The 26,934-nt window shown below is 39.0% G+C and overlaps 1 protein-coding gene across 1 annotated transcript; it reads right to left on the bottom strand.

The window, feature by feature from the left end:
* Nucleotides 1–910: 910 nt before the first annotated feature.
* On the bottom strand, nucleotides 911–15,115 carry FGF23 (fibroblast growth factor 23). Its single transcript, XM_072653997.1, has 3 exons — nucleotides 14,822–15,115; nucleotides 3,492–3,595; nucleotides 911–1,371 (listed from the first exon to the last, which is right to left on the bottom strand). Exons 1-3 carry the CDS (start codon nucleotides 15,021–15,023, stop codon nucleotides 940–942), a joined length of 738 nt encoding a protein of 245 aa, XP_072510098.1. The 5' UTR covers nucleotides 15,024–15,115; the 3' UTR covers nucleotides 911–939.
* Nucleotides 15,116–26,934: the final 11,819 nt, after the last annotated feature.

Genomic DNA, 26,934 nt, shown 5'->3' with positions numbered 1-26,934 from the left:
AAAAAAAATTAGTAGACTGGTAAAGTACAAAGGTCCAGTGTTCCTCCAAAAAGTACATAAGAGTGTTTTGATTTTCAAAATTGGAAATGTCTTAGCCTTCTGTCTTTGCCTGACTTTTGCTAACCTTGTAATTGACCCCCTGGCCTACCCTATGATGTAATAAGGGAGTGATTGGCAACATATATTACCCTGTCAGGGAACTCTGGAATATTTCCTAGTACCTTCTTGGTACCAACCATGGATATAATTTTTCAGTATTAACCAACTTCCATTCATTTTAAAAAAACAACCCTTCCCAAGGGGAGCCTCTTACAAGGGGCTTAAGGAGTAAGATAAGTGAATTTAAGATTTACTTTATCATAAGTAAATAGAGAAATGGCTGTTTATAAGGTGATAGCTCAAGATATCTCTGAGGTTGGGAAACCAAAGATTTTTCAGGTTTACAGATCTCATCCTGATTTGCAAAGGAGGAGGAATGTGATGAAAGGGTTATAAACACAGAAGAGGAAAGATTGGCTTCAAGTTGGGCAGAGTTTGGCTGTCCACTCTAGGACCAAGTGTTAGTTGTTTTTCAGCCAGTATACTCCCCCACCACCCAGCATCTTCCAGCCTTCATCTTAAACTGGAGGAAGCCACAGGAATGATACTATTACTGTGGCAAGATGAAGGGGGACCCATCCACATTAGGGTCTTGATTGGAATGTCAGGTGCAGGGATGCAAAAGAGAGCAGAACTCTACCACTCAGGCTAGAGATGAGGTCCTAGGTCAGCACAGTATTCCAGGTTTAATTCCCATGGGTCCTAAGATAGGAAAGGGAAGGAAAAAGTTGATCTCTCCCTTGTTCTTTAAGGTTTAAAGAGTTCTGGGCCCTTTAAAGATGGGCTAGCTGCTAATAAGATGAATCAGGGATGGTTAAAAGGGATTTTATTGTAGTCCACTTAAGCAGCTTTGGGGACTTGGAGGCATCTTTCCAAACTCATTCTACCAGGGTAGGGCTTCAGGCGATTACTATTTCTGAGTACTTCCAAAGGGTCATCATCTACTACACTGTTCTCTTCAGCACTGCGGAGTTCCTGGGAGCAGGGAGTCACCCTTGGTCGGGGTTTCAGCACATTCATTGGGTCCAAGTCAGGACTGTTCTCTGCGCTCCTGGTGTGCCGGCGGGGTTCAGGTGTATTGAAGTGGATTATGGGGATCTCATTCCTCCGAGATAGGAACTGGGAGTAAGGAGGTGGGTTCATGCCTGGCAGGAAGGCCCTTTTTGCCTTGCCAAGGCTGATCAGGAGGTTGTTCTGTGGAGAGTGATAGATGTCATACCCATTTTCTAGTGTCCGGTGTTTGAACCTGCAGTTGTCTGGGCTGAAGAAATGCTGAAAGGACAGAGAAGGAACCAGAGGAAGACTGGTTTAATAACTCCTTTTCCAGCTTCAGGGTCAGCATAGAAATAGTGTCACGTTTATGTATCACCTAAAAGTCTACCAAGCACTTTTCCTTCAATCCTGTGAGGTAGTTAGTATAAGCATTAGACCCATCTTATAGATGAGGAAATGGAGATTCAGAGATGTTATGTGACATGCCAGTGGTTGAAAAACCATTAGGGTTGGAGCTGTGATTCTAGTCTAAGCTTCCTAATTTCCAAGATGAGCACTCTTCCAAATGCGAGGCACCACCTCTTTGCAAGATAGGCTTGAGACCTTGTGATATGTTTATATTCTCAATTGTAATATCAGGTCATTTGGGTTTATAAACTCAAACTCAAGTTGCATGTAGTCATGAAGACAAGGGCTACAGAGTTCCATGGTTATTAAGTAGTGTTGATGGCAGCAAAACAAGTTCTATGATTGGAGAAAACTATTCCCTTCCTGTCTTGGATATGTTGGCCTCATCCTTCTGCCTTAGGATCTGCTGTAGGGTTCACCATATTGCAGGTATGGATTCAGAATAGGTTATTTTGTCAAGCTCAAGGGAGTAATTACCTTGAGTCCACAGGACAAGTTTTTCTAAAATATTTGAGTGTCTGGGTAAATATGTCTTTCTCATTGTAAAAGCCAAAACCAGGCATCCCTCAGGTAAAGTAGTATTAGACAGTAAGGATTGAGCAAAAGAGTTCTGCCCTCATGGTCCTCCTCCCCACCCAAGGAAAGGTTGGGGGTTAGGGAAAAAAAAACCGTGGGACAGGATTCAAGTTAAGAAAATTGAAGTAATAATGCAAAAATAACCCACCAAACCAAAGAAGGATCCTCCCACTAGATCTTTGGAAAGGACAGTCTTCTGTAGGCTAAGGTTATATTTGATAACCTTTCTACTTTTCTGTGTCCCTTTTCTACCTCCTGGTACCTCCTTTCACTCAGCTCCCAGCAATCAGGGTCCTCATGCTTCATCTGGCTGCCCACAACCACCTACAGAACCCCATTTAGGGCTGCTGTGCCCAGAACTCTTCCATACTCTAAAATTGCCTCTCCCTATTCCCACTTCTCCCTTCCAAAGCAAACAATTATTAAATGTTAAAATTCCCGTTCCTTCAAGGCAGTTAAATGATTTCATCCTAGGACATCTAGACGTATCGTCCTAGAGGGATTTGCATCTACTTAAATAGCTAACTTCTGGACAGAGATATAATGACCTAGAAGTTCTGTGTAGCAAAGACATGATTCAAATCTAGCATACCTTACCCCATGCCACACTATCAAGGAGACAGGAAATATAAATGACACCGGTACCAGTTTCACAACTAACAGTTCTTGTCCCTAAGCAACATGATGATGATGGTGTAACTTCTGAGTTTAAGTCATTCAATAATTAGTTTCTTGTCCGTGCACGAATCCTTTGGTTGAAAAAACAATCCTGATTTGGAAGTGAAAGAATGCATAACTGAATCTGTCACTTACAACGTCTGCATATTATAGTAACGATTTTCCATCCATTTGTTCTATGGGATGCCAGATGCTGAGCTTGAAGCTTGCTCTTTAAATGTGCCAATCCAGCTTCATTCCCCCATAATTTAGCATTCTACACGTGTACTTAATTATATGGAATAGGATACCAGAGCTGCAAAATATCTTTGAGATGGTCTAATCTATCCCTCTCACTACAGATAAGAAAACTGAGGCTCAGATAGGTGTAATGGCTTGCCTTTTTATAAGAGGAATAGTAGCAGTAGATCAGATTCCTTTTAAAAGGATGGATTTGGATCCAGAAGCCTTTGTTCTGTTGAACTTCAGATATGAGGGCAAATAGAACCTGGGCCAACCAAAAGTCCTAGTGGTCCTCGCGAGGCTTGCTCTTCAATAAAGGAAAATGGAGCATTAACATATTTCAGGTAGATTCACCACATTTTAATGGCATCAGCCATTAAATGGGAAAAGGTACCAAGGGAGAAAGCAGGCCATCAGAATACAAGCCAGATGGAATTATTGCATTCTGGAATTCTGTGATTCTCATAACAACCAGACAATGACCTGCAAGTCACAAGCAGAGTCCAAAAACTCACCGATCCGAAGATGTTGCCTCTGAGGTCCATACAGAGATACCTCCTGCTCATCACACCACTTATTATGACTAGCCCAGCGTCCTCTGATCTGATCATCAAGGCGCCTGTTGAGAAAACCATCTGAGATCAAAAACTTCCCACATTGTCTTATTTCTGCCTTCACACAAGCCCTAATATGCTTCCTCTTTCGTAAAACTTTCCTTGATTGATTAGGAAAAAAAAGAAAATAACCTACTCCAACATTATATTATATAAATGTTCTGCTCCAGCTTCCTTCCTTCACAATTTGCCACTTACAAGTGGAAATAATTATGTGGAGTAGAGTCCCAGAACTACAAAGTACCTTAAGAGGTGGACTAATCTAACCCTCTCATTATAAAAATAAGGAAACTGAGGCTCAGACAGGCTAAATAATTTGCCTTTTTATGAGGAATAGTTGCAACAGCTCATATTCCTTTAAGAATTGTCCCTCTATTTTAAATTTAGTAACTATTAATACATACATTCTAACTCACAAGTCCTTACTTCTCCCCCTCCCCCCCAAAAAACCACAGAAAACATTTAGTACCAACTGTGTGCCAGGTACTATGTTAGACACTGGGGTTATAAACACAAAAATGAAGAGTCCTTGCCTTCAAATAGCTCGTACTCCATTGGGGAGAAAAAAATATACACTTAAGAGAAACACATGGTAATTGGGAGAGAGACACTAGTAGCTTAGCCAAGATTATACAGGAAAACATGAACTTTCATTGAATTTTTTTTGTTTTTAAATTTTGAGACAGTTAAAGCACCTTTTCCATGTTCTTCTGCATTTTCCCCATTTGTTGCTATTATTATTATCAAGTAGTTACATACATATATATATATATGTTGTTTTGGTTAATTTTTCTTCGTTTTGCTTTATTTTCTGTGCCTTCCTATATATCTTTGTATTCTTGTTTCTTATTTTTTGTAATATTCCATTTGTAGAAAGTTGTTGCCTGATCAGTTTGAGCCCCACAATACACCTGGTAAAATTATCGGCAGTAAGGGACTTTCCCCAGTCTCCCTTGAATCTCTTCCTTCTGTTGATTCTCTCCAGTTTCTTCTGTGTTTATCTCATTATACATAGTTGTTTGTACATTCCCCCGTTAGATTGTGAGCTCCTTGAGATCAGAGACTTAGCTTTTGCTTTTCATTTTATCCCCAGCACTTACCACAGTGCCTGGCTCTTAACAAATGTTTATTGACTGTTAGCAAGACAATTCACCATAAGGATTCTTCCCTTTTCAGTTATGTACTTTGTAAAAGGGGTACCCCTTTCAGACTTTAGCCAGTGTTAAGGAAGTATACTCCTTTAAAAGATGTGGGGTAAGTTCTTCAAAAAAATCAATGGAATTATAGGGTGGCTAGCTGTCGGCTGACAGAAGCATCAGTTACATGCCTAGTGGCCTTATAAAAGCTTGAACAAGTTAAGAAGGACTCCTCTAATACCTTTTTCATTCTGCCTTTTCCAAAGTATATGTTATGGGGTGGGGATGGGGGTGACATAGGACTCCTCTCTTGTAAACGTTCCCCACTCTCACTCCCACCATCAGTAGTGGCATCTTGCAATATAGCACCTTCATCAGTAGGGACATCAAGCTAAGCCAGAAGGCCCATCCAGAGAGTCTGGTGTAGTCAGCTTGAACTGTGGCAGGCAGCAGATGACATTCCCAGCAGAGACATGTCCAGGGGAAGCAGATTGACACCACCAGGGGAAGAAAAAAGATACGAGGACGACGCAGCACGAGAGGTAACGTGTGTTCTTTGGCTTTCTGTGTTCCACCTCTTCTAGCATATACTCTGCATGTGTGCCTGCGCTTTCCACTGCCACTGTGTGTGTTGATGGGAAAATACAGTTGCAGGCTCATTGGAGCAGTCTCTTGTCACTACTCTTTAAGCAATGCTGTTTCAATAAATGAGTTTTGTTGATAAACACGGTTTTGTTATTTATGTGTTCTGACTGATTTTTAAATAGAGGAATGTAGGCAGGATGGGGGGAAACCCACTGCACACATGTCTATCACAGTTTTCCTCAGTCATTAGATTCATGGATTGCTTCCAGGTTTTCATTGTTGTTTTTTAATTATGAATAGTCCGAGGCAATTCCAGCTTCATTTACAGTGCTTCTGTTGGTGTTCTTTTAGTATATTTTTCTCCTATCATTTCTGCCTCTTAATAATATTTTTTTCCACCTTGAATTCTTCTGAATTCATTTCTTCATTTTGGATAGTTTTTCTCCCTAAAAACAATTTTCTTTGAGGGTTTCTGGTAGTCTGTGTTTTTTTAGCAGCATTTTTGCGGCTTATTTTTGAAGGAGATTTTTAAGGAGCAAGTTCTGTCCTGAAAGGTGAGCTATGGTTTTTATAGTGCAGTAAGGCCTAGGAACATAGATTCAGAACTAGAAGGGATCTCAGAGCTCATCTAATTCAACTCACTCATTTTTATAGATGAGAAAATCGAAGTTCAAAGAATCATCAGTCAAGCTGATGGAATTTGAATGAAAATAACTGGCTACGGAATAGCCACACCTTTGATGGTCTTTAAAAAGCCAGCTAGCTAGCTTGGGAGTCATTTACTCTGAAGAAAGTTCCCTTTTCCACCCTTTCCCATTTCCTTCTATAGGAAGAGGAAAATCTTCTCTTCCTCACTTTTCTCCCCTCCATCATTTTTGTCTTACAGCAGAAACACATACAAGTGTCCAAAGGAGCCTAGCTTCAGAGTCTGATAAAATAGTGAGACTGGTCCACTAATTTAGGTTGGAGATTGGAATGAAATGAGATATTCCTAGAGTATCTGATACTTAGCAAAAGAAGGTTTGCTTAGCATAGCAGGGGAAAGATATTTAGAGAAGGGAAAGGATATTCAACAAAAAATACAGCAGTGATCAGTTGGATAAAGCTTCTCTGTGTCTATATTGCCTATATAGTCAAAAGCCTGAAAGAGGAGCCAGATGACAATTTGTGCCCTGGTTTTTGTACTTGTCGGTGACTTTGTACTTTGGTCCCCTAAGCAAATTAAATCCACAGGACAATTTCAGTACCTTATAAGGGAAAACTAACCAGTCTTGTATGAGTTGGAGCCTTAAGATTATTGCTTCTTCCATAGTCTGGTTCCTGGAGCTGGGACTCTTGCTCAGGAGATGGTAGGCCTCCTAGCTAAGACTCCAAGAGAACAGAACTGTGGAGGCTACTGTGTTTCTAGGACATAGGTTCCAGTTCTCTCTAAAAGTGAATTGCCATGCCCCAAGGGCCTGGTAGTAGTGGAGTTGTAAGTTAACTTGGTCACATGTGTTCCCTACACGAGTTCCACTAGTGAATCTTATGTTATCCCTTCTTTCCATTGACACTGGGTATATTTGTGGAACAGTGCCTTGTTGTTATGGAGATGCTTTGTTGTCACTGTCCTTACTATACAATTTTGGTACTATGAAGATTATTTACTGTTCCCTTGTTTTGAGCTAATTGTCCCTTCTGGCTGACTAGAGACAAGGCAAGTAAATATACCCTGGGCAAACCACTCAGTTGTTTTTCATTAAAGGTTATCATACAAAAGCTAGATCATCATTTGTCTGGTGTGTTGGAGAAGGGAGCCTTAGTCTTGTTCATGTATGGGTTAGATGCAATGCCCAGTGGAGTCCTTTCCAGCTCTGAAAATGTGATCCCTGCCAGAAAGAGGGTAATCTGAAAAACTCCCCTTTTTGGTAGTGTAGGCTGGCTAAAGAGGAGTATTTGCTTTGGCAGAGAGTTTGGTACATCTCAGAGTACCTAAGAGCAGTATCTGGTGCCATCTACTGGAAATGATGAGGATCTGCATTTAGCCTTTACAAGGACCCTGCCAGCTAAGATGTGGAGGAGAGCCGCACCTGAGACCATCTTCTGAAAGCCCTACAGAATTACGGGAATATCCATCCATCTGGCAACGACGGCTGGCAGGAGGAGGGCCAGGAAAAGGAAGTCATTTGTGACCAGAGTCCTGTCACTTAGAGGAGGCTGCCTTTATTTCCCAAGAATTCTGTTGTGTTACATTTTGTTTCCTTTCTCCTTTCAGTAAGGCTTTCTTTAATTCTGTGAACTGCATCCTTTCTAGTGGGGAGTTGCACTTGGGATATGGACTTAGGAAGACCTCAACTTTCACTTCACAAATTTACTGTGTGACCCTAGCAAATCACGTAACCTCTGTCTGCCTCAGTTTCCTCTTCTATAAAATGGGAATCATGACAACAGCTTTTTCTCAGTTATTGTGAAGGTAAAATGAGATAATTTGGTAATGTACTATATAAATGCTAGCTGCTGCTGCTACGATTATTAACAACCATCATCGTCATCACCATCATCATAAACAGGCAGAGATTTTCTCAGGTTTCTGCATTAAGGCCTATCATAGCAGAAAATCCTGAAAAGTATACTTGAGCCCTTAGAGACATGGGGGACTTGAATCCAGACACCATGGAAGTAGCTCATTAAACCCTTCTGCTTTCTGGACTAAATAAACCATGTAAAAAAAATGCCTTTAGAATGACAGTTCACACACAAAAAAATTGAATATGTCACTTTTTACAAGGTGTTTACCCTTTTTGATCCTTAACTTCCTTATCTGTAAAATGGAGGTGGCATGATGCCCACCATACAGAGTTGTCATGAAGATCAAACAAGATAATAGATGTGAATGAGATTTGCAGAGTGAAAGATGCCTCAGAGGGCTAGAACTTTGGTTCCCAAAGATTGCACTAATGCTGTTAGGACTAGAAGGCCTCTTTTGAAAGTTTGACCAGGTGTGGCAAGATCCATTCCATGGCCGCTAGAGAGGCAGACAACATGGCATTAGGGAAAGAGAGTTAGCCTTGGAGTTAGTAAGGCTTGGAGAGGCTCACCTGATAAAGATCCATCTGACAATGGCACCCCAAAGTCTCTTGGTGTGCTGGGCAATTAAAACTGAATTAATTACGGAAGAGTTGCCAAATCTGTATCAGCAGAGGTTTCCACATCTATAGGTTTCCACCTATACCAGTGAAATTATGGGTCCAGTAAAAAAAAGAGGGGCTATAACACTATATATCATAAGGAAGTGAAATAAGCTTCTGAGATAAAACACGAACAAATTCTGTTAAGTACTGTCCAATATGAAGCCGTAAGAGCAAGCAGAATGTCGTTATTAAATTCTTACTTTGTGCCAGGCACTGTGCTAAACTAAAGATTTCAAGGAGAGGTCGTGTATTTGTGCCTTACAAAACAGATAAAGGATAATTGTAAAGAAAGTTTCGTTGTCTATCTGAAGAGAAGAAAATCTCACTCAACAAATATCAGTGCCACAATATTCTGAGACCTTAAGCAAGTTCAAATGACTCAGTGTTTTACTTTACAGCCAAATATTTTTCTTTTCTGAATTTCTCATGCCCATCTGTAAAAGGGGTTTGAAATACCTGGTCTCTCTTGACCTCCCAGGGAGTCTGGGAGGATGAATGATATATGTGAAAGGATTCTCAGAAGGAAGAAAACGTCATGATGAAAGATAAAAGAGACTAGGGAAATTTAGCACCAAAAACAGAAAATTGGTGTAGAGGAAGGTGAAAAGAGGGGGAGATGAGAGGGAGAGAAAAGAAATAGGAAGGAGGAGGGGTCATTAATAATGAAAGGTCTTTGAATTCACAAAAGAATCTGTTCAGGGCCAAATGATTGCCTCTAGGAGAATGGGGAATGAGAAGAAGGGATATACATAGGCTTTAGGAAGGACTAACTTCAGTGGTTTTGAGACATATGCTACCAAAGAAGGCTTATAGGATTTTCCTGTGGATGTTTTTTTTTTTTTTAAAGTAGCAGATCTGGTAAATCTTCATTAATTTCAACCCTATCTCCCAAGAATTTTCAGTTATGCAAATTATATTCACATACACAAGTGTGGGCATATACACACACATACACATGCATACTATATATGGGGAGTGGGGTAGACATGGAAGGAAACTTTACTAAGCAAATCTCTTTGCTCAAGTCCTTCCTTCGTGTTTCACTATATCATGCCTCCCAATGACTCTGCCTTTAGTCAGTCCTGCCAAGGCTTTAAGTATCATCCCAGAGACAGGCTATACTGCTGTCCTTATGTAGGTCTAAGATGCCAAAGATCACAGAGATTAGCCAGGACGATTGATTAATTTTTCAACCATGGTAACTTACGAAAACCATGCATATCACACTGATGAGGTCCTTGAAATACTGAAATAAAACAAATTAACCATGTGAATAAGATCTCATAGTTTCTTAAGAGAAGCTTTCAAGCTATTTGTTGGCCATTGTTATGTTAATTATAATTTTTTATTCATTTGAGAAATTCCATTTTTGGGGTCTGCTTAACTACTTGGATAAACTAATTTGTCTTGTGTTGTTTTGGATTTTTTTGGGGGGGGTCCAGTTTTGTGACTAATCTATGTAGGGAGCTCAAAGTGAGGAAATTCCCTCTGCCAGTACAGATCTGGAACTGGTTTATTTATAGTCACACTGAATTGCCTAGTAGCAAGGAGAGGTTAGGAAAATTGCTTGGTTCCACAGTCAGTACATGTCAGATGTAGAACTCGAACCCAGGTCTTGTTCGCTGGGAGGCTTGACTTTTTCTCCATAATAAAAAATGTTTTGCATAAAAGTAATTCTTCCCCCACAGCCCTCATTTTAACTTATTCAGGTTGACCTCTCCACCCACCCCTGCTCCTCTGAATTAATGATGTTTTCCTGTGTTTCGAGAATTTCAGATTTTATCTTGCTCAAAGAAAGGGATAAATGAAACCTCAAACTTAAAATGTACAATTAACTTAAATCAGAAGTACAGTTATGCCTTCCCTTCCCCCTCTGCAGTTGCCTCCACTAAAATATATTTATTTTACGTATATTCTGCATGTGTTCATGATGTTCATGTTGTCTCTTCCCTTGATAAAATATCCTTGAGGTAGGGTCTGTTCATTTTTGTTTTATGTATCTCTAATGCCTAGCAGAGAATGGATGTTTAATAAATACGGATCAATTGATTACTGTTACATATTTTAATTCATTTTAACAATGATTTATTAAGCTTTTCTATATACAAAAGACTAACCTAAACAGTCCTTGCCCTCAAGAAGCTTATATTGACCTGGAATATTCAAAGAGAAAAGACTGCATGATAGAGTCAGGATGGAAAGGGGAAGAAGAAAGCCCTGGATTTGAGATCCCTGGACTAGATGACCTCTTGATGAGATTCTAAGTTTAAATTGCTGATCCAAGGTGATGTATTTTAACATCATTTAGCCAGCCAGTTGTAGGCAATGAAAATAATAGCTTGAATTTATATGATACTTCATGATTTACAAAGCACTTTTCCTCCTAACAACCTCATTTTCTCCGTTTTATAGAAGAAACTGGCTCAGAGAGAGGAGGCTATTTGTTCGGGTCACACAGCTTTAGGCAATGTCAGAGCTGGCATTTTAACCAGCTCTCCCAGGTACTTAAGTTGAGCATGCTTCCTACCATATATCACACATGCAGCATTCCTGCCCCCAACTTTTCTTATTTTTTTTCAGATGTAACATATTTGTGAAAAGTTTTCCTCCTAAAACACACCTCCATAGTTTCGTTGCAGAGGTGGCAGAGAAACATTGAATACACTGGAAGACAGTTAATTTTTTAGTTTTTCTGAACTACTTTTTCTTCTCTCCCTCTCTCCTTCCCTCCCTCCTTCTTCTTTCCTTCCTTTCCTTCCTCCCTTCTTTCCTTTCTTCCTTTCTCTTTATTCCTTCCTTCCTTTCTCTTTCTTTCTTTCTCTTTCTTTTCTTCTTTCTCTTTTTAATAAGGTGGAGGATATGTTTGGAAATAAAAGTAATATTAACATAATAGATATCAGTAAAAATATTTTTAAATTGTATCTTGGAATATGAAGAATTTATCTCCTAGGAAAGTGATGTCAAACTCAAATAGGAACAGGAACTATTAATCCATATATAGGGATCCTTACAGGTGGCATTATTGATTTTGTTTTAAAATGTAATGTTATCTATGTTTTGTTACATTTTTAATTATATAAATAAATATTTCCTAATTACGTTTTAATCTGGTGCAGTACATTTGGGAATGCTGTGGGCCACATACATGTGTGTTACATACCTTTGTACTAGAATATAACAGAGTAGAGGTGGGGGTGGGTTGAAAATGACCCAAACCCATTCAGTTGTTCAGATTTCTCCTAGGCTGGATATTTGCCATTAGACTCAATTCTTAATTTAAAAAAATAATTATTTCTAAATTTCTATTGTGTTCCTTGGTTTCCATGTCTCTCTTAGTATCGAGAAATACTTTTCTCTTTACTCTTTTGCCTTCCTTTGGCACTTCCTATCTATTCCAGTTTATCAACTTATCTATACTTATCTATCACATACTGTATGCTTTTATTAGCTAGCTTGGTATGTATATTTTCTTTCCCCCAACTAAACTATAAACTTCCTGAAGTCAGGGTCTCTCTGTTGTATAGAGGGCATCCCAAACGTCTTAGTGAAGTTTTAAGCTGTTAAAGCTAGCGTGTCTCAGTAGCTAAGCAGACATCTGTAAGTTGCTCTAATGAATAGGAATTTAAACTATTAAAGCTGATTAACATTTTTTAAGCTATTAAAGCTTACAACTGCCTAGAAATTTTGGGACACCCTGTCCCTTAGTATTGCCGATAGAGCCTTGTGCACAGTAGAACCAGGGATCCCGTTCAGCTCTAAAAATGATTCAGTTCTTGGACTTCAGAAAATAAAATGACATGTCTCCTAGGACATAGATAGTGGTGGAACTAGGGCTATATTTAGAGATTTTCAAAGAAGACAATTCCACACCCTCCCTTGGTAAGCTGTTCTAAAGTCCATAGTCTAAATATGTCTGTGTACATCGTGTCGTCTCCTTTATTCCCTCTCGGGCTCTCATATCATACACTACCCGACTGCTTGGGGTAAGACAAGAAGAAACAGACCTATTGCAGCAGGAGGAATTCATGATCTATGATAACTATAGAAATATGGAGACACTAATTATGGAGGTCCTGAAACCACCTCCTTCCTACCCCACGTTAGCCCACACCCCCCCAGCTGAGCCATTTACTATTTGTTGTGCTACTTACTAGGGCCTTTCCTAGCAACTGGAGAGCCACTTGTTAAATTTTCAGGGTGAGCATTTACACCTCAGAAATCGCTACAAATCAGTTTTGTTGATTGACTAGACTTAAGAAAGTGATGGAGAAAATGTCAGTAAGGCAGACTGAACTTAAAAGTATTGTCACATATATTTCCTACTCACCCCTTCCCCCCAAAAAGCTGGTTGTTAAACATTTTCTAATACACCACTGTTTCTCCTTCCTCATAAGCAAGATGAAAGATATGAACTAAACTAATGATAATCATAGCTGATGTTTATATCAAACTTTAAGGTTTACAAAGGCAGTTTACCTGCACTGTCATCTCATTTGATCCTCATTTCAGCTGAGTAAGGTCGATAGTGGAAGTATTATCTTTGCAATCCTTTCCCATTTTAAATCCTATGATCTGATTCTCTTTCTAATGCTTTTTTCACTGAACTGTTACACTTGTTTTATTTACTTCACCAAACTGCCTCCCTTGTCTGTACACTGGAGAGCAAAAGGACCAAGTTTGTGCCTGGCTCAGCTGTGTCACCTATTAGTTAAATAACCATGAACAAATGTCTGATCCCTCTGCCCCTCGGTTTTCTCATTTCTCAAATAGAGATAATAAGGCAGCATGATAGTGTGGATAGATTCCTAGCCCTGCAGCCAGGAAGATCTAGATTCGCATTCTGCCTTTGACACTCACTGGCTGTGTGATGCTAGTTAAGTTATTTGACTTCCAAGTGTTTTAGGCAGTTTTCCGAAACTTTAATTTGTAGAGAAAATGCCAATCTGCATTGGTGAAAAGACTTTCCTCACTTGGGAGTTCAGGATAACAGTCAAATCATAGATTTAGTCCCTATCTCTAATTCTTGCATTACCTATAGCAATGTAAGTTATTCTTGTGCAGGTAGGTGATGCAATGAACTGAGCTAGACTTGTTAGGAAGCCCTGAGTCCAATCTCAGATGCTAACTAGCTGTGTGACCCTGGGCAAGTCATTTAACCTATTTGCCTCAGTATCCTCATCAGTAAAATGAGGGTAGTACTATTACTTACCTCCTAGAGTGATTTTGAGGATAAAATAAGAGCTTATTTGTAAAGCACTTTGCAAAACTTGAAGTACCGTAAACTAGAAGGAAACTTGTAGATCATTTAGTCTAGTCTGAAATCTATGAACGTGTGTCTTTTAAAAATATTTTGATAATGGTTTTCAATATAATTGGTTTCCTTTGTAATTTTATGTACCTGATTTTCTGCATTACATTGCTCTGAGAAGGGATACATAAGCTTTACAGACTACCAAAGGGGTCCGTGAGACAAAAAACATCAACAACTCCAGAAAAACAGCAGAGTTTCATGGAGACACTGCTGAACTCTTAGTCAGGAAGGACCCAGGTTAGAATACAGCCCCTAACACTTCTCAGTCCACAAGCCCTCCCTGTTGTTTAATCTCTCTGCACCTCAGTTTCCTCATCTGTAAAATGAGGCTACCTTTTAGGGTTATTGTAAGACTCTCATAAGATCATTTAGAAAAAATGCTTTGCAAACTTTAAAGTAGGGTGTCCCCAGAGTCTTAGACTTTCATAAATGCCAGCTATTATTTTACAGAGAAGGAAAATGAGGCACAGGGAGATGAAATAGTTTGGCAAAGATTACAGTGGTACCAATCACCAATACAGTGGGAATTGAACCCAGATCCTCTGACTCAAAAACTGGTACTCTTACCTATACTACCTACTATCCCTACTTAAGTGAATGAATGAATATAGAAAGGAAGGGAAGGAGGTGGAGGGAGAGGAGAAGAGGAGAACACAGTCAGGAAGAAACTTTTAAGGGACTATATAATCCAACTTGTCTGTATAATTTGACCTCTCAAGATTTTCAGAGAAGACAGTTCCACAATCTCACTTATTAACTAAATTGTTCCAAAAGTCCACAATCCAATAGGAATCTTCCTCATCTAATCTCCTCAGTCCTTGTCCTTTCTATGGCTGTTCTACCATCACCACTGCTTCCTCCTGCCTAAAGATGTGACAGTGATGGCAGATGGATTAAACACAACTCTACTTGGGGACCAAAGGATCTGTTAGAGATGCGTTCCAACCAACATAATTGAGATTTTCCTTTTTACCGGTAGTGAGACTGATGAGTTCCCATTTCTTTCTTGAGTTCTAACGCTCTACTTACTATAGATGGTTTGATGAGGTGATCCATCCACGTGGCCATCTTTGTGGATCTGCAGGTGGTAGCTGTTCTTTGCTGTGGATGTATATAGGTGAGTCAGGCCCCCCCAGCCAAGGCTGAGCAGGGGGGAAGCATTGGGGAAGGCATGGATGGCCCGCAGGCTGCACAGGGCACAGAAGAAGAGCCTGAAGCAACTCCCTGACATGCTGGTGTTCTCTGAATGGCTGATGTGGAGGGCTTGAAATCAGACACTTCTGCTTGATGAAAGCTCTCTTCTTCCTCCCTGTGGATACTTAAGACTGGGAATTCTGTTGAGTCTCCCTCCTTTTCTTACAGGGACTTTTAAAGGGCAGCAGTGTGACATCAAACAGGAAAAACTCTGCTGTCCACATCCTCTGTGCTGTAATCGGTCCATTTGAAGAAAGTGCAAAGACCTCAAAGGCACACGGAAAGCATGTTGGTTTCCCTAGAGAGAGAAACACAGTTGTACACACACACACACACACACACACACACACACACACACACACACACACACACACACACACACACACACACACACACACACGCATATACCTCAATTTCAAGCCAGCTTTCCAAAAAGTGGATGTGTGGGCAAAAATTATCTGCAATTCTGGAATGTCTGTTGACCTGCTCCACCCACCTCCACCAGGAAAAGAGAAGGCAGCAACCTCCCGAGTGACCCAACTTCAGACAGGCGCCTGAAATCCTATTGTAATCCTATTCAGCAATAAATAATTAAATAAAAAATTGGAATTGTTGTGGGTTCGAAAATAAGGTGCTCTGAAATAAAATTGATTTTTTTTTTAAAGATGAATTTTTATTAAAACAAAAATAACTTGCTTTGGCCTCTTTTTTGGTCAGGGCAGGAGGAGGACAAAAGGGGATGACTAACAGAGGGGAAGCCTTCGCTATAGGATCAGGAACATAGGAGCAGAGAATTTAACATTGGAAAGGCCAAGGAAATGGAGGCCAGCAGGATTAAGTAGCTTACATATAAGTAATAATGAAGCAACTAGGTGGCAGAGTAGATAGAGCACAAAACCTGAGTTCAAATCCAGTGAACTAGCTGTGTGACCCTGGACAAGTCATTTAACTTAGTCTCAGTTTCCTCATCTATAATATGGGGAAAATAACAGACTGACCTTCCAGGGTTGCCATGAGGATCAAAAAGATCAGATTTGTAAAGGTTCTTTGCAAACCTTAAGGCACTCTATCAAGAAGAACTATTATTAATTGGGAGAAAAGCCCTGATTTGAATCTAGTCTTTCTGACTCCAGAGCCAGTGCACTATCCTGCTTCCAGGTCAGATAAGCTTTTTCCTTTGTAGGAGTGAGACACAAGGGCCTGAGTCTTGGCCCCAGCAGAGCAAGAGGCTGATTTTTTTTTCAACTAGTGGTGAATTGGGGACCTTGGGTTTTTTGTTTTTGTTTTGCTTTGTTTTGATTTTGTTACATACTTAATGTCCAACAAGTATCATTTTAAAAAAATCTAGTTCCTCATTTGCCTGTTTTATGCCTTTTTTCCAGAATCAGGAGACTTGGTCTGAGCTTTTCCACTATGTCTCCTTAGTTGAATCACTTCATCTCTCTGGGCCTCAGTTTTCCCATCTATAAAATGGGGCTTGGACTAGATGATCTCTCAGAGTTCCCATTCAGTTTGGATATTCTATGATTCTCTGACTGAATTAATTGAGCACGGATGTATTGAGTGTTTTCTTTATGTCCAACAAGATACTCTGGGGAATATGGAAGTAAAACACAGTGAACACAATGGGAGCCCCCTTGCAGTGTGAAAGTCCAGAGCGCAATGCTATCTCTGCCTATTCATATCCCAACTAAACTTCAAGGCCCCACTTATATCCTACCATTTTAAGGTTGACAAAACATTTATTATCTCCATTTAACAGATGAGAAAACTCAGAGGAAGTAAAGTAACTTGCTCACAGACACCCTGGCATTGTCAGAGTCAGAACTGAAGTGCAGGTCACCAGACTCTGAGTCCAGCAGACATTTCATGTTTTTGTACTTTGCTTTTACATACATGGTCTAGTTTATATCATATTTATTTGTACCTACTCTACCTATGCCTTTGATCCCATCCCCTCTCATCTCCTCCAACAGGCTGCTCTCTCAATCATCATCTCCCTAGTCTTCAGACTCTATTTCCTTTCTCTAAATCCTTAAAAAACCTTCACTAGATCCTGCGCTTCCCTCAAGCTATTGTCATTTCTCTTGCCTCCTTTTCTTAGCCAAACTCGTAGGAAACAAACCCCAAACCTTGTCTATATTGGTCGCTTCCACATCCTCTCCTCAGCCGTTTGCAGTCTGGCTTCTGACCTCATCACTCAACTAAAACTGCTCTCTCCCAAGTTACTGGCGTTCTCTTGCCAATCCGAAGGGCTTTTCTGAGTTCTCATCCTTCTTGACCTCTCTGATGAGTTTAATACCTGATGACTTTTCTATGCTGGATGATCATTCATCTAATGTCCCCTCTATGTAAATAGACTCCAAGCCTCTGTCCTGAGCACTTTTCTCTCTCTACCCCCATGATTTAATTAGCGTCAATATATAGGTGAGTCCTTGATCCACGTATCCAGCCTGAGTCCCAATTCTGAACACTTAGTCTGATAGACAAGTTGGGCAGACATCTGAAATTAAACATGTCCAAAACAACTTGTATTTCCTCCAGATCTCTCATATCAAACTTCCCTGTTTCTGTTGTTTTAGTCTCTTGAGTTCATAACCTCAGTCATATTCTTTACTCTTCATTCTCATTCCCCTCATTGCCCCCATATCCAACCTGTTGTCAGTCCTGTTTTACCTTTGGAACATTTCTTCTATATGCCCTCACGAACGCTGCCATCCCTCTGGTTCAGGTCTTGATCTCACCCCTGTACTGTGGCAATAGCCCTCTGGGTTGCCTTGCCTCATGTCTCTCCCTACTCCGATCCATCCTCCACTCCGCTATCAAATTAATCTTCCTAAAACACAGGTCTGACCATGCTACTCACATCCCTTCCTCCCATTCAATAAATTCTATCGGCTTCTTATCACCTTCTGAATCAACTATAAAGTTCTTTATTTAGCATCTGGAACCTTTCGTAATCTGGCTTCCTCCTACCTTACTTTTCCAGTCTTCTTACCCCATATACTCTGTGATCCGATGCCACTAGCCTCTGTGCTGTTCCTCACACAAGGCATTCCATCATCTCCTGACTCTGGGCATTCTCACTGCCTGTTCTCCTGTGTTTGGGGTGCTCCTCCTCCCCATCCCTACCTCCTGGCTTCTTTCAAATCACAGCTAAAAACTCACCTTCTACAAGAAGCCTTTCCTGATCCCCTCATTGATGATCTAATTCGCTCCAATTTAACTTATGTATAACTTGTTTATGTATAGTTGTTTTCATATTGTCTTAGACTAACTCCTTGAGAGCAAGGATTGTGTGGGGTTTTTTTGTTTTGTTTCATTTTTTGAATCCTCAGCACTTGGCACAGTTCCTGGCACACAGACACTTAATAAATGTTTGTGACCGACCTTATTTGACTGATTGTCCCAGACTTATCTTCCTCTACTCTAAGTTCCTTGAAGGCAAGGACTAAGTTATGCTTTTTTTTTTTTTAAACCGGACCTGAGATATCATCTGTGTGGGCAGCCACCAGAGAGGGACTCCATTTACCAATGCAGGTTGCTCTGTGACTTATCTTAACTGTCTGGGGCACTGAGGGATTAACTAACTTGCCCAGGGTCACTCAACCAGTCTGCTTCAGACCCCAAGTCTTCCCAGCTGAGAGACCAGCTTTCACATCATGCTGTGTTGTTCAACTTTAGATCTCTCCAGTACCTGGCAGAATTCTGTGTGCATGAAGTAGGTGCTTTAAAAAATATTTGCTGAATGTTTAATGAATGAATAACCCAAGTATGGGAGAATGCAGTACAGACATGTTTTAAGCACCTTCTGTGTTCATAGCACTGTACTGAGTTCTAGGGTAGATATAAGATTTCATTAAGGCAGAAACCATGTCTTTATGTAGCTTACTGTCTAGTAAGAGATAAAAGAAACCCAAAGGTTACTGCTGCCATTCTAAACTCCAGGATGTATTCTCTTAGTTCCACCCACTTAAAATCTCCAAATTCTTAACCAGAAGTGATAGACTCTGACAAAACTAGCTTGTGCTACTCCAACTCATACGTAATTTCATATAGAAGTTTGGTTTACTAGTTTCTTTTGGAGGCAAGCAGGGTTAAGTGACATGTCCAAGGTCACGCAACTAAGAAGTCTCCAAGGCCAAATTTGAACTCAGGTACTACTGATTTCCAGGGCTGGTGTTCTGTCTACTGTGCCATATAGCTACCCAGATTTACTAGTTTATAGCTGAAAACTCCCCTGTTGCTTGGCCAAATAGAAAGGGCTCAAAACACAAGTTAGGGAACATGAGTTTTGAATTCAGATTTTGCCCATTTACTAGCTGTGTGACCTTGGGCAAATCACTTAACATCTCTTTACCTTAATCTACTGGAAGGAAATGATAAACCTCTATAATATCTTTGCTAAGAAAGTCCTATAGACACTATGATCCATGAAGTCATGAAGAGTCAGACACAACTGAATAACACTAAAATTGTATTTTTATTTTATTAAATATTTCTCAATTACAGTTAAATGCAGTTTGGGCACCACAGACTGTTGCAGTTACATCTCTACCTTGAAGGGCATAGGAGGGGAGTTATCCTTTTCATTACCATCACGGTGATCTGGTACATCTCCTTGATCTCAGGTGGACTAAATATTGATATCATCCACATTTTATACCTCAGATAACTATAAAAACTAAGTGATTTGTCTGTGGTTAGATGGTTCATAAGTGGCATGATGTGAAGACAGACCCAGGTCTCCAAGCTCCAGACCCTAGACAGCCCCAGTGCTAACCTCATAATTAGCAACACTGCCATCTTAGTCTCAAAGCAAAAGGAACACCAATACTACACTCGAATGAGCATCGTATAGCGTAAAATTAGACATTCTGCCTTTTTTTGTTCTCTCCCTCCATGAGGACTTTTTTCATTTAATTGCACAGATTAATATGTAAATGTGCCTTTGAAGAAACTTTGGTTTCCTTCTTATGACTGAATTTGACACTATGCTATTCCTTTGGGTACACCTGTACCCAACAGAATACATACAATATAAATAATAACGTGATATAATATATAATAATAAAGAAATATAATAAACTTGTTCCTTGAGTCCCCAAAGGTGGTATAAACTAGTATAGTGCGGCAGTTATCAAACCCCTTTATACTCTTAAAAATTAGTGAGGACTCCCTCAAAGGGTTTGTGCTTATGTAGGTATAACTGCCCATAGTTATCATATTAAATATATCATAATATTAAATATCCTAGAATTATCATGAAAATAGTTTTGATCTCATGGACCGCCCCGGAAAGGTCTCAGGGATTTTTGAGAATCTCTGGTGTAGTGGAAAGCTCAATCATTTAGTACCTGCTTTATGATCATGTACAGTTTATCCCTTTGCTGGGTCTCAATTTCCCCATCTGTAAAAAGGAACTGGTCTAACTGAAATCTAAAGGCCCTCTCCGTTTGAAATTCTCCAATCATGGGAGGTTACGGGCCAAAGGTGCACGTCTATTCCTGCTTTTTGCATCTAGAGGGCACTCATCTTTCAGAGTTCAGGTCAGCTACTCAATGTAATTATGGGAACCAACTATTGACCTCCAAGGGATGCATGAAGCTGGAAGTTCTGAAGACAGCAAGATGCAAACAGCCTGATTTGTTCCTATTCAGGAGTCACTGGAACCTATTCCAAGTACAACCATGAGGTAAGCATAGGGTGACTTGATACCAGAACCTCCTGGGTTCAGGGTGGGACTCCTCAAGAGGGCACTAAAGTCTAGTGGCTTATAAGGGAGTCTGACCTTTTACGGAGTGGGAGAAGGAAGAGAGCAATGGCAGTTAGCCTGTACTGGGAACTCTGCCCAGTGGCTTGGCATTCTAGGAGTCTGCTTAGTTTGCTATGTGGAACACGTCTGTCAGTCAGTCAGTCAACAAGCATTTATTAACCACTTACTATGTGCTAGGCACTGTGCCAAGTGTTGGGGATACACAGAAAGGCAAAAGATAGTCTCTTATTCATTAGAAGAAATCATAGGATTTCAAATATGGGGGAATTTTAAGAGTTCATCTAGCCTGACCCCATCATTTTACAAATGTGGAAACTGAGATACACAAAAGTGACTTGACTTACCTGAGATTATAAGAGAAATAAGTACCAAAGCTGAGATTCAAATCCAGGTCCTCTGACTCCAAATATAGTGCTATTTCCTCTACAAATATTTACAATTTCTAGCATGCATTTTTATTTGAATATCAAAATGATTGAATGTATGAAAAAAACATTTAAGGGCTTAATACATGTCATACTTTGCACAAAGTATTAGGGATATGAACAAAAAAGCAAGGAACTCACTTTCTAATCTGGTTAGATTAGGTTAATGAATGTTCTCCTATCCCAGGAGTCAGCAAACTGCCAAAAGTACACTGGAGATGCCAGGTGCATACAGAGAGTTGGGTGCTGATGTTTTCATTCTGGAACCCCCAGTTCCCAGGTTTCTGGAAGCTTCAGCCACAGGGGAACATTTCCTAGGTGCTGAGGATTCCTCTACTTAAGTTGATTTGTCTGGTTAACCTAGCTACCCTGTTCTGAATAAAGATCTTTTTTGCCCTAACAATATATGTTTCATTCTGGTAGAGTCTGGCAGGGCTATGTTGTATGGGCACATGAATCAACAATGATTTGTGAGTCCCCAAGAGTGGATCCTGATAATAGATTTAGAGCTTGAAGGCACATTAGAAATCACTTAATTCAATCCCTTGTTTTAAAACTTTTTTTCTCAATTTTTTTATTTTTCAGTTAGTAGTTATTTTCTTTTCCTCCACCCCTTCTTTCATTGGCAGAAGTTTTCTTTGAGATTCTGGTTGATCACTACGTTGATCAGAATTCTTAAGCCTTTCCAAGTTGTTTGTCCTTATAAAGTTGTAATTTTATAAACTGATCTCCTTGTTCTGCTTGCATCACTCTACCTCAGTTCATCTATCTTCCCAGTTTTCTCAGAAACTGTCCTTCCTGTCATTTCTAATGGCACAAAGGTATTTCTTTATATAGCATAATTTGTTCAGACTTTCTCAACAGATGGGCATTACTTTTGTTTCCAGTTCCTTGCAGCTGCAAAAGAATTGCCGTATTTTTGTATGTATAGATCCTTTTCTTCTCTCTTTGATAGGCCTAGTGATGGTATTTCTGTGTCAAAGGGAATATACATTTTAATAACGTTTGGGGCATAGTTTCAAATTACTTTCTAAAATGGGTAGATCAGTTCACAGTTTCACATGTCTCCATTCTCATTTTTTTGTCATTTTAACTAGTCTGATGGGTGAAAGGGGGACCCTCTCAGTACTTTAATGTATGTTTCTCTAATTATTAATGATTTGGAGCATTTTCTCATAGCTATAGACAATATGAGTTTTTTCTTTGAAAACTGATTGTTTACATCCTTTGACCATTTATCAATTGGGGAATGGCTCTCACTATTATAAACTTATGTCCTGGACTCTCATTCTCCTTGTGGTAACTGCCTCTCTTGGGATACTATTTCAGGAAAACTCTAGACATATTTCACTCCACTCCCTGGTCTCTAGCCAGCTTCTTTACCATTCCTTGTTTTTCCTTCTCTATCCCTGCCCCCACCTCCCCAAAGTTCTTTAATCTTGATCATATCAATTCTTCCATTGTCCCTGGATGGTATGTGTGCATCCCATGGCTCCACTCATCAGCCCTGCAATTTTCCATATCAAAATGCCCCTCCCTGTTCCATACTACCTTACATATGTTGTTTCTCCTCATAAGAATCTGGGGGGTGAGGGGTGAGGAGGGAGAGGTGGTTGTCTTACCCAAAGCGTTCCCCACTGTCATGAAGGAGATCCATCCCAGAGTCCAAGGTGAAGAAAAATTCCCTATAGGTAGTGAGGTCCTCAAGATGTTTCCTGTTTGGTTGCTACTATGCTGATTGCTTCAAGCTCAAGAACATTGATGGAAAACTGCTCAAAACAATGTGGTCTAACTATCATGAGAAGAAAACCAGGGAAATGAAGAAAGTCTGTTGTTCTGACTGATATGCAGTTAGATGGACAAGCTGTAGAGCACATCCTCTAGTATAGATACTGACAGAAATTCTAAACGGACAATAAGTTTGACCCAGTATTTAATAGGAAGAGGAAAGCATGATGCTCATCCTGAACCAGACCTGGCCTAAAACAGAGAACAATTCCACCCTCACTATAAAATGTTAGAGTAATGTCAGTTCCCCCTTATGTTTGTATAAGACTTTTAACTTTTCAGTGTACTTTAAATATTTAATGATGTAGCTTAGCTTTAGAACAGCCTGTATACTTTACTTCCTCCATGCAGCTTGATAAAATCAATCAGAAACATAAATCAGGTAGAAACAAATCTACAATCAATTTGAAGAGAATTGCTTTGATTGTTGGATAAAAGCAAATAATACCACGCAGGAAATATTGTAATAGGATGAAAATATCTAACTCACTTTTTGGATCAGTTATTAAAAAAAAATCAGCCAGTCAGTCAAGAGAATTTTGAGGATGTTGAAAGATTCCCAAGAGGGTATTGTCTTTGGCGGGGGGGGCAGAGGGGGGAGCTTCTTTCTCGTTCTCCCACCTTCTCCCCCGCCTCCTATTTGACCAGGTGATGGCCTTGTAAACTTCAGAAAGTTGGACAATTTGGAGTTCCTATCATTGTAGTAGTAATGTCCACTCAGAGTCTGTGGCAGTGTCAAACTAAATACTGCAGAAAGACACTTTTAAGGAGTGTGACAGAAAAAAAGTGTCGGCTATAGGTTTTATAGGAGCCTTGATAGTCAGAGGGTAACAAATTGCTAGACTTAAGGTGAGAACTCTACAAAGAGAACTCCTAGTATCAAGACTTTCAAGGTACTCCTTTGCCACACGTTGCCCTACACACATGGCTCATTACCTTTGTGCTTTGTGTTTTAGCTATTGTACTATGTGTATCTTGTGGGTGAGTGTGTGCTTCTTACCATCCCCAATCCCACCCTCCAGGAAATGTTTCAAACTAACTGTTCTTATTATATCACCTTAATAAATATTTGTGCTAAAAGCTAATTGAGTCTAATGGCTAATAATCAAAGGGAAACAGTGGTAGGGGCTTATGAGCAACAGTACTAGAAATCCCTGCTCCTCAAGGTTATCCCTGGAACTCTGAATAGGAATAGTAGCTATCTTCTGGGAGGTAGAAAGGAGAATTAGCCTGCCAGTGGGGAAGTGACTCTGGAACAAGGGCTATTTTTTTTTCTTTTTTTGGGGAGGCAACTTATGGTCAATTCTCCTCACTCCCAGTCCTACCAAATAGGAAGAAAGACAAAATTTTGTAACACATATGCCTAGTCAAACAAAACAAATTCCCATATGGGCTGAGTCCAAAAATGTATGTCTCATTCTGTACTTTGAGTCAATCATCTCTTTACCAGAAGATGGGTGTCATGCTTTATCATTCGCCTTCTGGGATCCTAATTGTTCATTGCATTAATCAAAATTCTTAAATCTTTAAAAGTTGTTTTAATTTACATTATTGTTATGGTATAAATTTTTCTTTTAGTTTTGCTCTTTACATTTTGCACAGTTTATACATCTTTTCATGTTTCTCTGAACTTGTCTCTTTCATCATATTTTTAATGCTGCAATAAAATTCTGTTACATTCATGTACCCCTTGCTCAGCTATTCCTAAAGTGAAGGACATCCCCTTAATTTCTAACTTTTTGACATAACCAAAAGAGCTCTGTGTGTGTATATAGAAGAATATATGTATATATATGTATGTGCATGCAATATATATGTGTGTGTATGTATATATGGATCCTTTCCCTCTTTCTTTTGACCTCTTTAGATTGTAGGACTAGAAGCATCTATCACTAGGTCAAAGGATATGTGCACAATTTAGTAACTTTTGGGCATAATTCCAAATCACTTTCTAGAACAACTAAGATCAAGTTATAGCTCCAATAATACTGGATCAGAATGTTCCCTACGGCCCCTCCTTTTTTCATCATCAATACAATGAGTATGAAGTAGAACCTTAGAGTTTCATTTGCATTTCTCTAGTTTTTTAAGGATGGAAAGCATTTCTTTTTATTTGGCTCTTGACAACTTGGATTTCTTCCTTTACAAATTGCCTGTTCATATCCTTTGACCTGTTATTTATTGGGGAATGGACTTTGTTCCTATAACTTTGAATCATATTGCATATGACTACATACCTTAGTTTTCAGACCTTTATCTTTAAGAATTTTCTCCCTTTTAATTTCTAATTTTTAACTGCATTGGTTTTGTTTATGCAAAACCTTTTTAATTTAATGTAATCAAAATCATCCATTTTATCTTTTGTTTGGTCATAAACTCTTACTCTCTGTATAGTTGTGAAAGATAATTTTTCCTCACTCTTCTAATTTATTTATGACATAGCTTTTTATATCAAAGTCCTATATCTGCTTGGAGCTTATCTTGACATATGATGGGAGGTATTGGTCTAAGCCAAGTTTCTGCTTTCCAGTTTTCCCAGAAGATTTTGTCAAAGAGTAAATCCTTACTTCAGTAGCTGGGGTCTGGGGTTTATTAAGCAGTAGACTACTATGTTCATTTCCTTCCATATATTATTTAACTAATCTGTTTCACTTATGAACCTCTTTATTTTTTAACCAGTACCAAACTGTTTTGATGATTACTGGTTTGTAATATAGTTTGTTATCTGCTACTACTAGACCTTGTTTTTTTTTATCACATTTTCCCCCCATTATTTCCCTTCTTGATCTTTTGGTATTTTAGATGAATTGATTATTTTCTAGCTGTATAAAGTAATTCTTTATTAGTTTGATATGACATTGAATAAATAAATTGACTTAGTATGATCATTCTAATTATATATTGGCTTAGCCTACCCATGAGAAATTAATATTTTCCAAATGTTTAGATATGTATTTCTCATTAAAGTGATTTGTATTTGTATTGTAATTTCTGTGTGTATCTTGGTAGGAGTCCACTGACTCTGGAACCTTATTACTGTAGTTATTTTGAAGGAATTTATCTATCTCTTCCTGTTGAATTTTCTTGGTGATATATAAAAAAGCTGATTACATATGTGGGTTTATTTTACATAATGTTATTTTGCTGAAGTTATTTCCATTCGTTTTTTAGTTGAAAAGAGTTTTCTAAATTAATCATCATATCATGTGCTAAAAGTAATCATTTTGTTTCCTCCTTCCCTATCCTTATTCCTTCAATTTATTTTTCTTATCTTATAAGTGCTATAGCTAGCATTCTAGAAATATATCAGATAATAGTAGTGTTAATGGACATCTTTGCATTACTTTTGATTTGCTGGAAAAGATGCTAGCCTTTCTCCATTAAATGTGATGTTGGTTCTTGATTTTAGATAGACAGTACTTGTCATAGTAAGGAAAGATCTACCTTGCTCCTGTGTTTTTCCATATTTTTAATAGAAATGGGTATTGAATTTTATCAAAAGTTTTTGCAGAAGCTATTGATAGAATAATGTTTTCTTAAATTACTTCTCTTTCTGGTATAAGTCTAACTGAGTCATAGGTTATTGTCTTAATATGTTATTGTAGCCTCACAATATTTTATTTAATATTTTTGCTCCAGTATTCATTAGAAATATTGGTTTTCATCTCTCTTTTGTGTTTGTCTGGTGTAGGTGAATAATGAAATTATTCTTTGAATGTTTGAAAATTTACGTCAATCCATCTGGCCCTATGAGTTATTCTTTTGGAGTTCATAAATGCCTTATTCAATTTCTTTTTCTGAATTGAATTATTTAAATGATTAAATTCTTCTTTTGACTCAGGTGCTTTCTATTTTTGTAAAATTCATCCACTTAATACATTTGGTATATAATTAGGCAAAATAGCTTCTGATTGTTTACTTCATCTTCAGTTTTATGACTTTTTAAAAATCTTTGATTC

Source organism: Notamacropus eugenii, chromosome 3, assembly GCF_028372415.1.
Source record: "Notamacropus eugenii isolate mMacEug1 chromosome 3, mMacEug1.pri_v2, whole genome shotgun sequence".
In the NCBI taxonomy this organism is placed as follows: Eukaryota; Metazoa; Chordata; class Mammalia; order Diprotodontia; family Macropodidae; genus Notamacropus; species Notamacropus eugenii.
The sequence above is the reverse complement of the archived record's forward strand: the minus strand, read 5'-3'. Positions and strand labels throughout refer to the sequence as shown.

Bases quoted from the DNA above. Each gene is read 5' to 3' on its own strand.
- FGF23 (XM_072653997.1), bottom strand. From the start codon at position 15,023: ATGTCAGGGAGTTGCTTCAGGCTCTTCTTCTGTGCCCTGTGCAGCCTG. The intron at 3,596-14,821 runs GTAAGTAGAGCG...TTTTCTCAACAG, and splicing joins ACCTCATCAAACCATCTATA to GCGCCTTGATGATCAGATCA. The intron at 1,372-3,491 runs GTGAGTTTTTGG...CTGTCCTTTCAG, and splicing joins GAGGCAACATCTTCGGATCG to CATTTCTTCAGCCCAGACAA.